This window comes from Mastacembelus armatus, chromosome 13 (genome assembly GCF_900324485.2).
Source record: "Mastacembelus armatus chromosome 13, fMasArm1.2, whole genome shotgun sequence".
In the NCBI taxonomy this organism is placed as follows: Eukaryota; Metazoa; Chordata; class Actinopteri; order Synbranchiformes; family Mastacembelidae; genus Mastacembelus; species Mastacembelus armatus.
In genome coordinates, this window is record NC_046645.1 from 17,241,736 (window position 1) to 17,262,137 (window position 20,402).

At 40.7% G+C, this 20,402-nt stretch overlaps 1 protein-coding gene across 1 annotated transcript; it reads right to left on the reverse strand.

Moving 5' to 3' along the window:
- Positions 1-6,359: 6,359 nt before the first annotated feature.
- lhx1a (LIM homeobox 1a) lies at positions 6,360-13,026 on the reverse strand. The gene is made up of 5 exons (XM_026298257.1): positions 12,771-13,026; positions 10,698-10,921; positions 9,862-10,145; positions 7,767-7,932; positions 6,360-6,739 (listed from the first exon to the last, which is right to left on the reverse strand). The coding sequence occupies exons 1-5, from the start codon at positions 12,938-12,940 to the stop codon at positions 6,360-6,362; spliced, it is 1,224 nt and encodes a 407-aa protein (XP_026154042.1). The 5' UTR covers positions 12,941-13,026.
- Between the last annotated feature and the right edge of the window lie 7,376 nt (positions 13,027-20,402).

Below are 20,402 nucleotides of genomic sequence, written 5' to 3' on the forward strand. Positions count from 1 at the left end.
GAGTTATATTGATGACCTTGGTGTCGTTTGAAGGAAAAGCTTTACAGTTTACTATCGGCGCGCTGTAAAACATAAAATATGACCCTCCCCCTGTTTCGAGCGCTGCTTGCTCAGCGTTGTCAAGGCAACTTACAGTAAGAAGTGGGGGCCTTTTATAGCCCACTGATTCGTCATCAAACAGAGTATCGCAAACCGTTCAAAAGGCCTCATCATTGGTTACAAGATGCGTCAGTCATCACTGACAAACAATGCGACTGGCTGATTCTACTGTCATTAGAAATTGGTCTATCCCCCTGACTGAGATTTGCTCTGAGGATGTGAATTCTATTGGTTGTAGGGTTAGTTACGCCGTGAAACGTAACAAACACGTTTCATTGAGGCCTCATGTGATTCACAGAAGCTTGCTATGTCAAACGTTATTGAATAAACGGCGAAATCAACCGTAAAACGAACCGGATTACAGCTTTTCATGAGGAGGACGGTGGTTTATGGATTTACTGTATAATAATACGTCTTTTGGACTAAAACATGGGTGCACTATGTTCTATGGATTCTAGCGAACAAAACGATATGCGACACTGGATGTTTATGTGCATGTACGAAGTCACATGGCAGAAAAGGTAAGAACCAGCGTACTGTACTGTATTTGTACTGTTGTTAAATATTAAGAAACTGTAGTCACTGTGATAATTCAATCCTAAATTACTTTATACCATTCGAATCGTGAGACTTTAAGGTTTTATTCGGCATAAGTTTTGTCAATCGTTATTCAAATTTATCCGACAATCTTTGGTGATATGGGACATTCAATTCTTCTCCCGCCCACAGTAGATGGGCGACTAACAGGCTTAATGCCTCTTCTAACCACTTAGTTTAGTGCTTAAAGCTAACCACATAACATAGTGCCTGAACCTAACCACAAAACGTCATGCAAACACCTAACCAAGTAGCGTAGTGCCTAAACTTAACCGCACAACATAGCGCCTAAAAGTAATCACATAACTAAGTACCTACATCTAACCACATAACAGTGCCTAAACCTAACCACATAATTTAGTGCTTAAACCTACCAGTGTAGCTTAATTCCTACACCAAACTATGAAACTTGGTGCCAAAATCTAACTTGTATTAATGCTGAAACCTATGTATTTTAAGTTCTTGAACTTAACTGCATACTTTAAATTCTTAACCCTAACCACACAATTGTTGGGTATATAAACATCAAAGGTACAAGCAAAAGTGTTGGATTATAGGCACTATACTCATGAAAATGTACTGCCCCTTTTTATCATGCCAGGTCTCAGTGATTCACACTGATTCACAAGTTTAACTCAGTTAACAGTTTATTAGGTACACCAAGCTAAACTAAGTCTATCTTATCCAAATGTCTTGCAATAAAACACAATGTATGTGAACCCTGACTTGGTTTCCCTTCTCAGTTGCTGGCTAAATTTAATATTGACAATAGTGTGCATATTTAAACTTGGAAAGTCACCTAGGATAACTAATTAAAGTAGCTATAGCACTGCTGGCAATATCACTGCTTGCATACTGGAGTAACATTAGTATCCTATGCACATTAAGGGGAAGGTTTTACAGATTAGCACACAGCAATAACAGAAAGAATTACTGTATTTTTAGCTGAATTATAAGCATTTGTCAGCTCTGACAACTATAAGAAGATTGGGACTAACATGACCCAAAGTACGGACGAACTGAAAAAAGCACCACGCCAAGTTCAAGGTGAGGAACTGGATGAAGCTTGGGTCAGAGGGGTTTAGTGATTAGACATTTAGCATGCATGATGAAACAACACCTTATTATTAGCATAATTGCTTACTCAACATGTAGGATGACATGGGCTTTGGTTTGAAATTTATATTACAGTCATGGTAAATTATAAAAACTGACACAAATGATTCAGACATATATTGTACTATACTTATTTATATGCAGATTTTAACAATCTTACTTGCAGCCATTATGGGCTGTCCTTTTATTTACCACTACACTTACCTGTAAGTTAGTCATCAAAATGATGCACAGCACTGCAATATACTATAGTGGTGTCAGAAATTTTATAGCATATTGGTGTAGCGCTGATGGTAGCAAACATTGTGAGCATTGTTTAACGGTGATTTCTCACCCTATAATTTCACTTAACTAACTCATGTGTTGGAAAATCACTTTGAATACATTTGTTTTTTCCTCATAGTGCAGCTCCTTGTTCTGTAGCTTCATAGCAATGTTTAAGTTTTATATTTCAGTCACTGACTATATCAGAAAAGGTTCTCACTACAACTACCACCGAAGGAGTGTGATAACATACATTATGAATATGTGCAAGGGTTTTGAAAAAGCAGCATCAAAGAACAGGGGCAAATGAGAGTTCTAACATCCTGGCTATGACCCTTACTAAAATAAAATACTTGGAAAGCAGTTTTTTTAAAACTGTATGTAAAATATTTCCTTCGAAAAGCACAGGAACCTATCATATCTTACTTGGAGACAGAATAAATGAAAACCAAATTTTCTTCATGCAGGAATCACTATATCACACACACTTCTGCAACAGAAGATTCTTTTACAGTAATTTTATTCAATTTTTAGTTCTGCTATTTTCTCTTTCATTCAAACATTATTTTTATTTCTGTCTTTTCAGTCATGGCGGCAATAGCTGATCATATTTATTTTCTTTCCTCTGTTTTTCAGCAAAAAACTAAAGTGCAAAATGTGTGTCAATTTCTGTGCAGTGAATGCTATTCTTCTTGAAAAGAGCTATTAGGGTGTGGATTATTAGAGAGAGGAGGAAAGGAATGGCCATAGGTTCAATTACCTCTAAAATGACATTAGACATTATTTGTAAGAAAATGCCACCAAACTGTCCAATGAGGACAGACTTTCTTTAGTCTGCGAGCGAAGGAGCAGAAGTGCAAAAAGCGAGGTGGCAAAACAACAGTGTCAACAGTGGTCAGCTTATCATGCTGTTACATGACTGTGTATCACCCACTTGCCGAGTATTGAGCCAGAGAAATGTGGCTCAGCGATCAACCACCCGCTCCATTGATTAACAGCATTTTCTCATTCCTGGCCAAGAAATTGGCTTCCCCCAACATCTGTCGTTTGTTTGAGGAGAAACAAGGACCAGTGCCATGTGTTCATGTGCTTACACTACGTTCACTCTGAGGAGAGGATACACTTCCAGCTGAGCCACTCTGCATTTAAAACTAGCAGCCAAATGCTTCTCATATGGAGAGGGGCTCTAAAAAATCCCTTCTCAGTTTGAAGGCAAGTATCTCACTGTTTACCTGCTGGGCCTGATCTTGCTATTGGCTCAATATTTTGGCCCCAGTTGCAACCCCACCCCCACCACCCACCCTCCACCACTCTCCTTACACACACACATGCCCATACTGTACACTTATTTTGGATCCCAGTGGGTGTGTGTTGAAATGTCCTGACTCAGAGATTTAAAATGTCATTTAAAATCCATTGAATGCTGTTAAAGCTTGTTTTATTTTTTTCAGCGTTAGACTACAAGGTCAGTTTGCACCAACAGCTGAGAAACGATCAATAGGAGATTTGAATTTAAAGAGCTGTGCACCCAGGGGTGGTCAGTCACCAGTGCATGGTGTTACCACAGGGAGGCTAAGCCTAGGGGCTCAACAGAGACCTATATCCTTCCACCAGACCCTCCACCCCCACCTTCCATTCCACCTCCCCGAGCTTGGTTAACTCTCAAGACCATGATTAATTCAGGGTAGATTACAGTCTGGAGGCAGGGGAGAAAGCTAGGACTGCATAGGGTCCCAGCAGCGCATTAGGGAGATAAAGGTTCCTTTGGATTCAAGCTTGGATTCATCGTTTCCCTACAAGTATTAATAAATTTTTTCATATTTCACACAAAAGATCACACTTCAGTCTTTGATTATTATTATGGCTATGTTTGCCTAAATAAGTTAGAAGTCGCATAAATCCTCAGACCACACTGAGAACAGTAAACTGCAGGGATTAATAATGCAGGAGTGGGCTAATAGAAGTAGGACAGCCATGGAGAGGGCATTTTCATGACTGTCTTTCGAGGGTGCACCACTTCCTGCTTATGATTTGTTGACAAGCTCATAAAACTGAATGGAACGCAGAATATGATGCCAGAGTAAGAACATTATTTGTGATTTTGCTCCCCCTTTGCATCAGCCACATCAAGCTAGTCCACTAAATGTGTCCATGATTAGGGCAAACATGAAAGCTTTAGAAAAGTTCTGCTGTTGTTACACCCTTCTTCTATTTGTCTGTGAAGTGCTGTTCAAGTCAGATCAGAGGGATGATCGGATTCCAGTGCAATGCTGCTGCAGTAAGAAAGAGAAAACTCTTTGATAGTTTAAGATTACCTACGAAAATCATCCTGCAAATCATACTTCTATAGCATGTTTCTTTAAATCTGCTAAAAACTGTTCATTCTGACTCCTTAATTTCTTTGTCTTTCTATGACGTTCTCTTGTTTCATTCTCATTCAATATTCAAAAACACTGAAACATTTACCTGTCACCATGTCTCCAAAGGCCAATTATTTCAGACTGCAAGTGAAAATTAGGTATGTAGACAAAATATATTCATTATAAAATTGTGACACTGACCTGATAAATACCTTACAGCGGACCTCTTGACTTACAGCTGCACTGACACTGGCTGATACAAAATACACTGTAATGTAAGGAGATACTACTGCAAGATAGCTGCTCCAAAGAATATATGTTAAAAATTCAAGTATGTTTTCTAGTTTTATTAGAAACACATTTTTGTCAACATGTTCTATTTATACAGTGAATGGTCTAATATGCACTGGAGGTCACATAAGCTTAGGTTTATTGGAACAATATAAGACATAACATGAAGGCTTGATATTCAAAGAGATGTGGCAGCTACGAGCCGCATATTTGACCATCAATTTTTAATAGTTTGGATTTTTCTCCTTTGAAGACACAAAAATAAAACCTAAGTATGTCATATTAACAATTTTATGAATGTATTGTCAGCAGACTAAAAAATTAAGAAGTCAATTACTCCCTTTAACACTTACATTTTGTTTTAACACATTCTGCAGATGATGGTGCAAAGCACTTTAACAGTATTTGTGCTATTTTTTTAATTTGGCAAATGTCTATGTTTTTATTCTTTTTTTAAGCTTTTTTGTAAACAACATCTTGTACAAACTAGCACAGTGAACCACAACCCCAGCAAATGTGTTTTTTTTATCTTTATACAATATAAATGAAATCAATACAAAAGTTTGGTTGGTTGCTTGGAACATTTTTATGTGGATCAAGAGGTTCTAAAACATGGTTTTCGAGACTTCTGGACTCCTGAATTAAATAGGTTACGTAAACAGTTGACTGTTATAAGTCCCATTTAGAACCTCAGCAAAAGATTTTTAGAAGGTAGACTTCATTTCAACATTTCAAGTTCATTTCCATTTTAAATAAAGGGTTTGCAATCTGTAGAGCTTTTTACTGTTTGCCTTTATAAGGCGGCCTTCTTCAGATTTGGTGGAAATCATAAAATCAAGAAAAAAAAAAAGGACTAGTCCAGATGGAGGAAAATGTGTCATTTCCTCATATTGTCAAAAGGTTTAAGTGTCAATATGGCAGAGCCTTGACAGGCAAAGAGGTCTGAAGAGATTCTGAATGAATCTAGTGCCTCGAACATGGTCCAAATGTCGATTAGCTTTCCAACGGCATTAGGTCAGCACACAACCAACCCTCGGCCCCTTTATCTTTCTGTAAAGCTTTTCAAGTCTTTGACATTACCTAATGATGTTATCATGTTCGGGACATTAATAGGAAATTTCGAAAGGGTTGTGTTCTACCCTGCCAGTGAGTTTTAGGGAGTTTGGTCATTATGCTGGGCCAATGGACAGGAGTCAGGAGGGGTGACGGGGTGCACCAGGTGCCCAGAGACAGTGAGGGGAATGGAAGGCAATTCAGCAGTCTTGCCCAGAATTTTTCTTTTCTTTCTTTTTTTCTTTTTTTTTTGTAAGTCCAGTTTTGGATGCAGTGTGCTAGGGGATGTGTGAAGGTTGAGTAAGCAAAAGAAGTAACTGAAACACCCAAACACGACAGTGAAAACAGTGTTTTTGAGCATACTTGTTATGCCCCCCAAAAAGATTGGAAATCATATGAGAAAATAAATAAATAAATAATGAGAACGCCAAAAAACCAAAAGAACGATGATTCAATGGTGCTGCCCTAACCCTGTCAATATCCATGTCCCTGTTCTCGACCCCAGCCCCCAACAACATAAAACCTCACTACGCTCTGTTACAGAATCTCTCACCAGTAAAGTCCGCGATCTCAAAAAAGCTACCACACAGTACCCTCGTTCATTTCCGAAGTTGGGTGAGACAGGTGGTTGTTGTATCCGCTGCCATTCAATGACAGTGAGGTAAAGGGTGGACTAGGGCCAAACACCTCAGAGGAGATGCTGTGCAAGGGCCCTGGGATTCCTGGCTCTGGGCTGGGAGAGTCCCCCGGGTGGTGGGACATGATATCAGAGAAGCGCTGCACCTCGCTGGAGGGATGATGGCCTGGCAGCGGGTGGTCCATACCTCCCAAGGGAGTGCCCGTGGGGCCTGAGGAGGGCACGAAGGGAAGATCAACTGGAGTCTGGGCCTGCGATGATGGAGGCCCCTGAGGAAAGAAGTCATAGTTTCCTCCAGGGCCATAGTACTCACTTTGATAATCTACAGATCCAAGAGAAGAAGGAAAAGAAAAAATCTGTGTTAGCTCTGAGAACAATGGCTGTACAGAAAAAAATTCCAGAGATGTTGAGGAATTCATTGAATATACATAGCTTGATTTGTATTAGAGAGGGAGAGAAATCCTTGCTGTGCTACATTAGTCACAGAACATGTTACACTTAAATCAAAACTGCAATTGGGTGGGGAGAACAACGTGGCCACAAAATTAATTAAAATAGAGGCCATTTCATCAGTGATTCCACCTACTGAGACCAATTTTTTTTTTCAATTCAGCAGAATATTATTAGACTTTTTGCTTCAGCAGAAAGGACAAAGACCTGAGCACAAATGAAATTCTTTGAAATTATCAGGTGTTTCAAAGCATTTGCCTGCTATCAAATCACTCAGATGCAAACTTAACTAACTGCTCACTGATCTTGAGAAGACTGTAGAGGAGGTGACTCAAATTGAATATCACTTGAATATGCTTTTTTTTTTTTAAAAAAAAACTGAATATTAAAACATCTGTATTTCATATAGATGCTATTTGTAACTTGAACTAAGTGAATGTGCCTTCTGTGTGAATAGATCACAGAAAGCTTAAAGTGTTCAGGAATAACATGGGATCAGCATCAGTCTCTTCACATGGCTGTGCCTTTATTCATTTAACAAAACCTGAATAAAATTGTTCTTTTTTTCTTATTCAACACCTTAAGATATAAATAAATACAGAGATGACGAATTCTTTCATTACAACATGAAATGGCTGAAAACGTAGAGAACAAATAAGCTAATACAAGAAATAAGGAGAAAGATAGAAATAAGGAGATATCCAAATAGGATTAAAAAAAAAAATATAGGCCTGTGTCAAACATGTCTGTCTTACACTGGGAGCGTTTAAACAGATACATAGAAGGTGAGTATTATACCAAACGCCATTTTAACGAGAATAAAAGATTGTTTTATGAAGGGTAAACACTTTGAAGGTCGTTAATTTTCCTGGATAAAAAGAAACAAGTTGTAAACATACCTCCATAGTAGGAGAAGGGCCCGTTTGGGATGAGCTCCCCGGGCTCCAGCCTGTCCACCAGCGTCCTCATCCGCCTTGGGCTCCGGAAAAACGCGTGCCTCCGGGCGCCCAGCGCGCTCAGCTGCTTCATGCGCCTCTCTTTGGAACGTCGATTCTGGAACCAGACCTGGACACACAGACACACGGATCACCATGTGCTACTCAGCAAACATGCAGTAGGCCACTGACGCCATTTTGATTGCACGTCAGTATTCTTTGCGGGAGACTGGCCAAGGGAGAAATGGGGATGATGGAGAACGGAGATGAGGGCTGGTTTGTTTATCTATTTATTCCTACACGTCTCCCACCTTAAATTCACACCAAACAGACAAAAAAAAAAAAAAAAAACGTTGCTATTTTTGTGAATATGCAAATAACCCCCACTGTGAAAATTTCCCCAGTTCAAAAGAAAGTGTAATTAGGTGATATATTTACCTTGGCGCCTGCACCGATCCGGCTTCTTATTAAAGTAAATAACCGCGCTCTGTGTGTTTTGCGGCGTGCGTGATGAGCCGGTGCGTTAAATCCGCAAGGCTCTGCGGTGTAAAGGACTGCACCCAATTATCTTTACAGGAGGGAGAGTAACATCTAACCTCCCTAATGATCTTTTAACCCTCCATTTACTCCGACTGAAGGCTACAGCAGCGGGAGCTTAAAATCTCCAATTAATACTTAACAGGAGGGTTGTTACCAATATATTACCGGGCTCTTGGAGGTTATCATTTCTTAATCTATAGGCCGGCGTCCTTTAATTACGCTTTTCCCTTTTCCCTCATGCTCATACATATTAGATATCCCTCCTTCGGCACTCTCACTTTATGGCTATTAATCTGCTATGTTAAACGTTTTTGTACGTTTGATCTGCCCCGCAGTCTTAGTCACATTAGGAAAGAAAACATCACAACCATGAAAACCTGTTAGTAAAATAAAATAAAAATATATACAGAAAAACTATTGTTTCCAATCAACTATATTTCTGCTTTGTCTGGGAAAAGCCTGCTAGAATTCCGGTTATGTAATAATATTTTTTCTTCTTTAATTTATAATGACACTGGCCTACACTTTGTAGCGCAATATAAAATAGGCTAATGCTTTAACAGTTTCTGAAAATAACCAAAGACAGAAAAAGAAGTCTTCATGCAAGCTCAAACTCATTCATAATAATACTAATAATACTACTGCTACTGCTACTGCTGCTACTACTACTAATTCTAACAATAATAAGATTGCTGCTGTCGTGTGTTGCTTCTTGTTTAACTTAATGCGGCCCTGCTGTAATTCAGAGGTCTGAGGAAACAAACTGAAGACCCTTGAAACAGATTTCTGTCTTTTCCACTTGGCTGGAAATGCTCACAGCATGGCTAAATGCGGTCGCAAAACGTGATGGCAGCACTGTGCCAAGACTCCCAGCGCTCCCAGCACCCTGGCGCCAGTTGGCGACTTTGCCCCGTTCTGCGCGCCAAGAATCAAAAATACCCATATAAATTACCCTTTTCCAAATCAACCTCGTCCGTCGGCCAATATTTGGCTTAATGAATTCAATGTGACCGCACAGATTGAAGGAAAGAGGCCTGCTTAAAAGAGGGGAGAAGGGGGAGAAGGGAGGTGAGCGGGGGAGCTGATGCTGGGGGAGGTGGGGCCTGTCTGATGGGATGAGGCCTTGCTCGGTCATGGCAGTCTGGCAGCTTGGCAGGGAGATTTTTCCATAAAATATAAGCTGTTACATCACACCTTTTAATGGGTGCGTAACACCCTATAAAGTAGAAAAGGCGCTAGCCCACCTCCTCAACCAGTGGGTGTCCCTTGAATTCTATTTCCATAACATTTCAGACCATGTCAGACAAAGTCGAGATCCTTCTTTGATGATTTTGCTGTTGCACTGTGTATAAATTACTGAAGATGGTGAAACGTGTATGTATAGTAATGATTTGTGGTGGGGCCCACATGGATCCTAGTTTGAGAGATATAGGAGCTACAGTGTGTATTCGTTTGGTTGTCGTTTAATTGGAATTAAAAGTAAACCCAGTCTGGGTGGAAAATATAGATGCTCCTTTACCTGAATGACCCTCATGTTGAGGCCGGTCTCTTGAGCCAGCTGCTCCCTGATGTGTCTGGTGGGTTTGGGGGTCGCAGCGAACGCCGCCTTCAGCGTCTCCAGCTGCTTGGCTTTGATGGTGGTTCGCGGGCCGCGCCGCTTCCCTCCGAGGTTCTGGTCGTCATTCTCGTTATTAACCGTTTCTTTGTCGGACAGGGTGGCTATCTCCGTGTCCTTTAGGACTACGTCGTCCTGTAGCTGGTCTTGACAGTCCGGCGATAAACTTGGGTCGCTGCATGCCGTGACTGCAGTAATGACATATGAAAAGTAGAATAACCAGTGTGAGTGTACAAACCATCGGAGTTATGACAGAGTTAATACACCCTGTTCAGAATTATCACTGTCAGCAGTCATGTCGTGGACAGTTAAAGGTGGATGAACTATGACCTGATGCAAACTTTAATTATGAATATGTAAATATATGAATATTTATTTTACTAACAAAAGACAGTTTGGTTTATGTGTTTTTCTTCTCGGCTGGTTTGATAAAGCGACGAGTATTTAGTAAAAACTGCGTAAAAACGTCATGAAAATTCTGAAATTCTGCAAAATGCTGAAATAGCCTAGAGCATTTTTCTATTCCAGGCCATAATGAAGACCACAATCATAACTACGAGTGGGAGAAAAGAAACGGCTTGACCTGCGCATATTTTACATTTTGAACAGAATGATCAGTACACAATACAGTGTGTGAAGCCGAACACATCACATTCATCACAATTTATCCTGAATGGTGCTCACACACACATACGCACGCACACACACACGCTTACACACACTCAGGGCTTCATCTGTACCTGAGAGAAGGTTGGTGTCTTTTACACTGGTGTTGTTTAGGTAATCGTCTTTGCAAACGAATTTATTCTCGTCTATGATGTAGAGCTCTTCGCCGGTGGATAGCTGCTTATTGCACATCATGCAGGTGAAGCAGTTGAGGTGAAACACTTTGCTACGGGCCCTCCGGACCAAGTCGTTTGGAGAGATGCCCTGCGAACAACCGCCACACTTTGTGCCGAACCGCCTGCGGGAGGAAATGGTGCTGAGGTTATTTCTGTTATCAAAGAGATATTTTATAAAGATTTTTAGAAGCGTTGAAATCATAATCAGTTGTCCAGCCGGATTTGGTGACAGGACAGTGGTAGTATGGACGGAATCAGCACTTTGCAGAATAAATGGATCAACATTTTTAAATGGTGTTGATTTAAGTTAAATAAAGTGGCACATAAAGTCTTACTTCACTCTTAATCCCTTATTGAATATGTTAAACGCTGGCTCCTGCAGTGTAATCAAAAACGATTCTTAGATACAATATTTATAATATAACAATTTTGAAATGAAGGTTATGCAAATAAACTCCAGAGACTGAAAGAGAAAAAAAAGGCTTCGATGTTGACTCACAAAACGCACTTTAAGTGTATTTTGGATATTGTGCTATTTCTACAATCAATAATAATAGAGATTTATTTTCAACAACAATAATAATAATAATAATGTTTTTATTGTGTGTGTGCGCTTAATAAAACACATAATCACATTTAAGAAAATGGACACTACAAATATTTAATTGTAAAAGAAAATGTAATATTGCTCATGTGCTCGATTTTCATGCTATATTTTATCATGAATGCCTTCCTGCAGAAGCCACTGCACAGACCCGATGAACCCTAACCAAGCTTTGTTTTGTATTATTTTTATTTATCACTATAGTTTTGTGGTCTATAAAAATATATATGTATGTGTGTGTGTATGTATATATATATATATATATATATATATATATATATATATATATATATATATATATATATATATATATATATATATATATATATATATGACATATTTTAATTTGTAAAGTTCAGTAAATACACGGGTCCGTAATGCTCTGACACAGCAGGTTGGTTTAGAATAATAAATTATAGCCCTGCCACTGACTTCACAGTTAAACAATGTGTATTGAGTGGTGTGCACTGCTTGTTGACTGCACGTCTGTGATTGCTTTGTCAGCCGACTTATCTTTTCAACTAGTTTACTATTTAAATCCACTTATCACGTTCTCCTCAGTCGGACTGAGCAAACAGACCGGACTGCGACTGCTCCGGCCCTGGGTTTGATCCTGTGCGCTCCCCCGGCTCGCTGCACGCTTGAAAAACAACACCTCAAGTGTGATTTCCTCGATTTCCTAACAAACCTACCCCTCTCCCAGCCGAGAACCATTGCACACGCGTTTAATGTTGTTGCATCTCTTTTGTTGTTGTTTTACTTAAGAATTCAAATTAATAAGCTTTTAATTACTTGCTCTTAATCAAAGCTTACCACCTCAGAGTCCTCGTTCACGCCTACAGCCATGGACAGGTCGAACTGTTCATTTATTTATAGAAAGTCTAAATAAAACAGAGACTCATTGAGAGAGTCATTCTGAAGACTAGTCAGATGGTCAAAAGATATTAAACCATTTTAATATTTTTTTCTTATTATTGCGTTAGTCTTTGATCCTTTTTTTAAACATCGTAATGAAATTTATTTAAGTGACAAAAGAAGGAGGCTGTCTGGCTTTATAAGAATTATTTTATGTTTTTCTGGTGATTAATGGATACAATTAATTTAACAGTTGTAAATAATATTTAGGACACAGCTATTCGTTCTACAAGGACTAAAACTATTTTTTTCCCAGTGAAATGTAATATTTGTAGCCTTTTTTATTACTCTCACCATACCCTCATCTGTGCTCTTATTTAAATGTCAGATTTCCTAAAGGCATATGTGCATGTTTACCTACTGCTTCTAAAATCCAGCTGCTGACACAAGACCAGACAAAATTAAACAGAAACAGTGATAATGAGTTGTTCTCTCACCTTCCCCGAGCTTACCTAAAGAAGTCATTTTTGCAGTACAGTCTCCCCTCTCGAGAAAAACATTTTTCTGTCAAATTACATTTGCACTCGCAGCATTGAACGCACTTGACGTGCCAGGCTCTGTCCAGCACATTGAGCAGAAAGCGGTCCAGGATAGGCCTCTCGCAGCCGGCGCAGTGGACCATGGCTTTGACTGGGCTACAACCCCACAAACGAAGCACACACACAAACGAAATCAACAGCACAGGCCGAGCATTGACCGTGCGTCGGCTTTCTCCCTCCCCTACTCTCCTGGAGCTCCCGGGTCAGTGTAGTGGAGAAGCCAGTCGATCAGGTGTCACCACAGATGTTTCCCGGCATGCGTAAAAAGGTTCAGCGTCCAAAAAACAGACAGCAATGGTTGGCGACGCGTCCCCTCTCTCAGTTGGAAAAGCCAAAATGAAATTATACAACAGTCCTTTATTGGATCCGGGCAAAACACGCAATTCAGCCAAACAGAAGATGTGTGAAGATGAAACTGCAGTTAGGCTCAAACGAGAAGACCGGAGCCAGTTTGGTTGTCCCGGCGCTCTTGGAAGTGACGCATCGGCCGGAGAACAGCGTAGCGTGGCAGTTAGTGCTGTAAAGGGCGTCTAATAAAATGTTTTAAGGGCAGAGTTGTCACACAACAAGACACGCACGCCTATAAGTAATTCAGTACACTTTGACATGGCAGCGTATCCACTGTTTAAAACCCAGCGAGAAACAAAATCACACACTCACAAGATAAAAAAAAAAAAGAGTGTTTCCCCCGTTTCTCTGTCGGATGATCGTGGGTTTTCAGCTTGGGGTGGCGAGGGACGCTGGGATGCGCTGACGGATCCGGTGAAGTCTGTGTGTATGCAGGGATGCCCTCAGTCTCCAGTACCGTGTGTATGCTGGGATGCGCTGGATCTCCAGTACACTGTCTTGCTCCTAAAGCTCCTGCCCAGCCTTATTCCCAGCCTCCTGACGTCAAGTCGCGGCTGGACCAATCAGAGCACCGCCATAGCAGCAACCATCAAGCCACCCCATCATAACCCAGCGAGGGCTCAGCCTGCTATTTATGCCGCACACTCAAGACACCAATTGTCAAGAATTTCCCTGCCAACTGTCATATGTTAGTGAATGTGTTTGGAGGAAGCAGCCGCGGTGGAGGGCGAGCAGTGCGGAGGGAGAGACGCCACTTTTCAGCTGCTGAGCAAGTTGTCTTCTGGGCATAAGGGGGACCTGACGGAGGAAACTGAGCAGGTACATACAGTAGCATGTTCAGGATAAAGAAGCTGGAGGCGCGTATTGTAAAATTACGCACAAGTTGGGTATGTTTGTTTTGTTGTGTGAAAATATCTATCACCAATAAATCAGATGTACGCTAAATATCTAACATTATCTGCCTACTTTGCACTTGAATGCACCTTCCTTACAGTTTAATGTTGTTTTTTTGACAGTAAGGAAACAGCAGAACTGTTCAGCCAAGATCTTATTTAGGTGATGATTGCGTTCTGGTGATATGCTGCTGTCGTTATCCTCTTTTTCCAGTGTCGTGCCGTGTGTGTTTAACTAAACAATGTTTCCTGATTAGCAGGAGCACACTTTAGCTGTTTTCTCCCTGGTGTGATGGAGAGGAAGCCTGGAAGTGAAAGACAGAAAGGCTCTAAAGTTGACAGCTCGTACAGCTCAGCCTGTCAGAAACTCGCGGCCCAGACACCTAGGACGATTCATTAGGGGAGGTTCAATCCACTTCAAGTTCACTTTAAGTAAATAACACTATGAGCCGAATTGCCCGGGATTATTAGCCATTTCCCATCAAAGAGATAAGGCAAGTCTTTTGTTTATATGATTTACAGGGCAATCATTAACGCTTCTAAGATTTTAAGATTTCTTTGAGTGAAAATAAATTGTTTAGTGTAGGGAGAAAAAAATATGTACATGCAAGCTCAACGAAGATTTCTTGCCAAGAAAGCACTTTAGAGTAATTCATTTCTGAAACGTTTGTTTACACAAACTGTTTTACCGTGGCCTGTAAGAGAATACTTTAATAAATGCAATAACAGTAAGAAAACGCTGTTTTTGTTTTTACGCACTTTAAAGCAGAAATAGTGACCCAGGGACACCCATTTATTCTCTACCAATAGCCCAAGAGCATCCTCTTGCATATGAGCTGCTTCTCATGCAAAACACCCACCCGTCCCCGTCCAGCTGCCTCTCAGCGTCTGGGGAGCGCCCCTTCAACAGGACACGTGTTACTGGCTTGAAGGAAAAGAGATAAGGCTTCAAAACGCCTCCATCTCCTTTTTTCGCATTACCATGTCTTCTAGCCTGCTGTTCTCCGCTGGGTCCTCTTCGCTTCTCCCGTCATTTTGCCCCAACTTGCGAGTTTTCTATTCGCAGGTTTTGCGTCTGAATACTGTGCATTAGGTTATGTTTCCATCACAGTGACAGGAAGAGACGGGTCCATGACACGTTTTAAGGCCATAGAAGGGCAAGCAGCAATGAAGATACCCGGTTTTGTTTTTGGGTCTAAAATATTCGCACTTCTTATCCCCTCCATGAAGTCCCTGAAAATTACCCCTAAAATCCTTCAGTCTGCAGGCATCTCTCCCCAAACTTGTAAATGCATCATGTAAACAAGAAAAGTTGTTATTTCCGTGTGTAGAAGATGCCTTGATAGTCTGTCACAGGGATAATCTCTGCCTGATTTAAAATAAGCCAGAGAGAGAGAAAAAGCCGGGCGCATAGAGTCAGATTAATCCATGAATAGAAAGAAATCAAAATATGCTATAGGCTTAAAAATATCTCAACTCCCCTCTAGGCAAAGACACTATTAAATGTAAAATGGTTTTAACCCTACCACTGTAATCCCTCACTAGCAATAAATTGTATTCTCACTCATATTTTCATTCTGATGGGCATAAGTTTTAAATTGGAATTTGCGGCGGCAACATCTGTGCTTCAGTTAAAGAAAAAATAACTTTTTCCTCTCGACTGTTCTGCTTTAATCTCAGAATGATTGGAGGCAGGAGGCCCTTCAGCAGGCCCGCTTAAACAAATGAATATCAAAGTAATAACAGCAGCTAAAAAAGAAAACTTAAATGCCCAAATTAATCTGAAATGTATCTTGCATTGATGTCCACTGATATGAGTTGTTGTTTTGCTCACATTTGATATTTTACGCATTTCTTTGACTTTCTCTGGTTTTGACTAGTACAGGCCTTGCTACCACACTTCAGAAAAGAAATTTTTGTAGTATCAGGGCTACAGTGTTGTACAGCATCCCAAGAGATTTGGGGTTTATGAAGTGCAGACAAGTGAACTGGTACACTGCGAGATAATTAATCTGAGATAATGAATGAGGCTGTGAAGATGCATGCAATCATTAATTCTAATCATGACACGTTTATTTGTCTCCCCTCTCTCCTCCAGGCTCAGTTAAGAGACACAATGTCACCGCAACAGTATAAGAGGGGCATGGCGAGAGGAAGGAGACGACTTTGGAAAGAAAGACTAAATACTAGATGAAGCAGGTGATTAGATGGGTTGGGAAATGTGTTTAAAATATGTGAACGAGATATTTAGATCAATTTCTTTTTTTCCCTAGGTGTAATTTCCCGGGGTGGCCAGGCTGAGAAAAGGCTGTGACCTTACAGCCCTTTCTCAGTGAGGGTGGGAAGGCTGTCGGGGGGATAAACCGTGACTCCTGTAATACAGAGAGAAATATCACCTCCGACTGGAGCTTTGATCAACTGAGTGCACCGAGGAGGAGGAGGAGGGAGAGGAGAGGGTGGAGGGGTTGAACTGGAGGGTGGGGTATAGGTCCGCTGCTCTGCTCTGCTGTTTGCAGCCTCCCTGCAGGATTTGTATTTATTTATTTATTTTACAAAACGCTATTGCAAACAGGCACTGGCATTTATAATTCATAATAAGGCGCACTGACCATTCTGGATCATGAATGCGTTTATTTTAGGGATAAACAGCCCCCTTCCTGTGAAACTGGCTCAGCTAATATCATCTGTAGCTATAACTTGCCATTTCTACTCATACTAAGAAAACTTCACCACGTGGATGAAGGGGGAATGATTTAAGGGTGCATCTGTGATAAAGATTTTCTGCAAATTCTAAAACAAGGAGAAAAAAGACTATATATATATATATATATATATATATATATATATATATATATATATATAAATGCTTATTTTTTACCACTAACAAAAAGCAGCATAAGAATTGATGTTATTTAAAAGATAGAAAATAAGATAAAAAGTTATATTGTTTATGTGACAGGCCCATAGCAGTGTAAAAGCAGAGCTTTCCATAAACATATGCCCGTTCTTGCCTTGGCCGCACAAAAGCGCGATGAAAGCGCGCACATCTGACGCAAAGTTCACAGTTATTCATAAATAGTGAGTGTGGTTTTTGCGAGAGGAAATGTTGGAAGAACAGGGGAAAAGTAAAGTGCGCGTTCCCAATCTGTCAGTCATTCTTCATCGCAATATCACACACTTCCAGGACCAAAATCCGACCTTCCCTACTTCTTCTATCATCCATCCACCCCTGTCACCGTCCCATCCTAGAGCTCACTCAGCAGAAAAGGCCCTATAGCTTAGAGATTTGGGAAAATTTGGGGAAGTCTGTGATGGCTCCGCGCAGTCCCATAGTGAACTGGCTGAGCTGTGTCCTCCTCTCCTCCTCCCTTTGTGGATCAGCAACATATGCTGATGTGAACTGGACGTGGATTATTGAACCATCGGCAACTCTACACAAACATTTTCCAGACTTTCCAACTACGATCCCGGCCTTTGCTGAGAAATCCAATGGGATTTATAGATCATCTCCCTACAGCTGCCCTTTCTCAGTCAGTCAACCCCCCAGTTCACTGACACACACACACACACAGACACACAGACACACAGACACACACACACACACACACACACACACACACACACACACACACACAGACACACACACACACACACACACACGCACACACACACACACACACACAATTCAGTCTCTCTTCACTATAATCAACATTTCACTGTCTGTGTATTTTTTTTTTTAACAGAGATCATATGATTCAGTGTGCTCAGTGTGCTCAGCCTGGGGTCCAGAACAGTAACCCTGTTTAAGACTGCGAGGCCACTATCATCAGCACAGCACGGCAACTGCCACCAAAGTTCCGCTCACTCCTCTAGGGGGCGAATTCAATCCGGGTAACGAGAGGGCGTACTGTCTATGTTACCATTATTATTGCTGTTATACTATTACGCTCCTAATTCCAATTTGTTGCTGGCGTTATATCAGAATAAAACTTAATAAAATTCACAGTCAGCTTTATTCCAATGCCACTACGTTGAAGAAGTGTATATAATTTAATTCACACACACGCATACACAGATAGCCTGCACACTATATAGAGAAAGAGATAAATGGTGAGGAGAATTTGGACAAAAACCGAAATACTTACTTTCTCACACGTGAAAATAATATTCATACAAACAGAGAACAGAGGTCAGAAGATTTTCATAAACACCTTGTTAAATCAATAGAACAAATCACAAAAATCACAAAATCTGATTCATTGTCCGGTGGATAAGAATAACTGAATGAGGCAGATGGGATTACTAACAAAGATCTTCACCCTCACTGTCAATCCAAAAAAACCAAAACCAAAAAAGCTGCCCTTTCTTTTATGAAAATGCTCCAAACAGACTGAAAAATGAACATATAGAAAGGCGCTGGGACACAGCCTCTAAAACACTTCCCCTAGTATAGATTAATGGTAGCCCGCGATTGTTCTGCAGTCAGGGTGAAAGGGCTAGGATCACTAATGATTATAATATAATGTGTGACGATAACCACTCCCTTTGAGATATAATCGCCCGCTGGCCAATGCTCAGGGGACGGGCTGCATGGCTGCAGAGCGGCAGATAGCTGCTGCTGCTGCAGCTACCGCAGTGGATTTCTGCGCTCTCAAATAAAAAAAGCCCGCAAGCATGGAGAGAGGGAGAGCTGGCCGCTGCTGATACCTGCATTAAAATATAGAGCAGAGTAAAACAGACCGGCCCATGGATGCCTACCATACATCTTCTGCTTTTCTTTTAAAATGATTTTTATGGTGTCAGTTGTAGCTCATGCTCAACCGGAAGCGAATTACCTATAATTTTCGCCTTATAATTATGAATCTGATAAAATCAAAATCTTCTTGTTTAGACTGACAACCATTTTAGGTGAATTTTAATACTGCCACCTGGATCATGTAGAGTTTCTAAAACAGGGCCTGTGGAAAATGGTCTTAAAATCTGTTCGGGTAAGGTGTATATAACACCGAAATCATAATTTAAACATTTAAACACATTCAAATCACAAACACATACATCAAATTCAGTAAATAGCCCAGGATTCCTGAAATGTTATTTAATGCTGATTGGTTTCAAAATTGCTTTCTTATGAACCACGGGACTATAATGAACTAGCCTATAATGAGAAGAAACGTAGAATGGTCTTCATATGGTGCCTGGATGCTCCACAAGCTATAGTACAAAATGAAAGCTTTAATTTAGATTATTTTAAAAGCAGCTTTATTATATTTAATATATAGACTATGCGAGGCTGAAACCGCTAAAGGGGAGCTAGAATTGAATATTTCTTGGCCTGCAGTTTCTGAATTTATTTACAGGGAAACATTTTTTATTTTTTTGCAAATTCTCATTATAAAGCATTGTTGGCCTGTGTAATATAGGAAAATAAGGAAAGACACAGGTCTGATTCTAAACCTTCACAATCAGATATAACCACTGACAGTAAGTTATAGAGTGACATATAGGCTACGTGCAAATCTTCCATAAAAAAGGAAAAAATAAATAAATCGCTGAAATCAAACACGAATCAAGAAGCCTCTGGTTATTCTTTGGTGTGAATGCGCACAACTTTTCCAAAGCCGATTAAAGTGGAAAGCCCTGCATAATTATCGACAACCACTGATCAATAACAACCAACGTTTCAGTAAAAACGGCTGTAAGAGAGTGGAGGGAGAGGATATGGAGTGAGTGATGTTGCTGTGCTGGACGCACCGCAGTCAAACCCGCACTATCCATCTTCATTGGAGCTTTTGTGTGCGCAAAAAGCAAAGGCGCGCATAAGGCAAAGCCAGAATCAAAGCCGCGGCTTTATTTTTATATCCAATAGATCAGCAGGCAGACAAAGCTTTATTTTCGCCAGGAGAGAGATATTTTACCTCTGCCTTACGGTTTTATGTTGGAGAGGTGTCAGCCAGAGGAAATGGATGGCTAATGCATAGGCAAAGCGCTGCTCGCCTCGGCATGCTGCACGTCAGAGGGGGACTGCAGGGAGGAGCGGCGGGGATTTAGGGCCCCTGGGGGGTCAACACGGCGGACTGAGCACGGGGAGGGGAGCATCCAGCCTCAACTCACACTGTAGCTCATACCACAGTTGAAAGCAGAAGCACATTTTAAGTCACACATCTCATACAAATAAACAAATTTCATAAAAATTCAGCGCATAGCAGCCCTATCTACACAGCCTTCCCAATGACCTGGCCTGTCACCCCCCCATCCCCCCAAACACACACACATTTTTCCTTTACATTTTTATAAGTCACAAAGG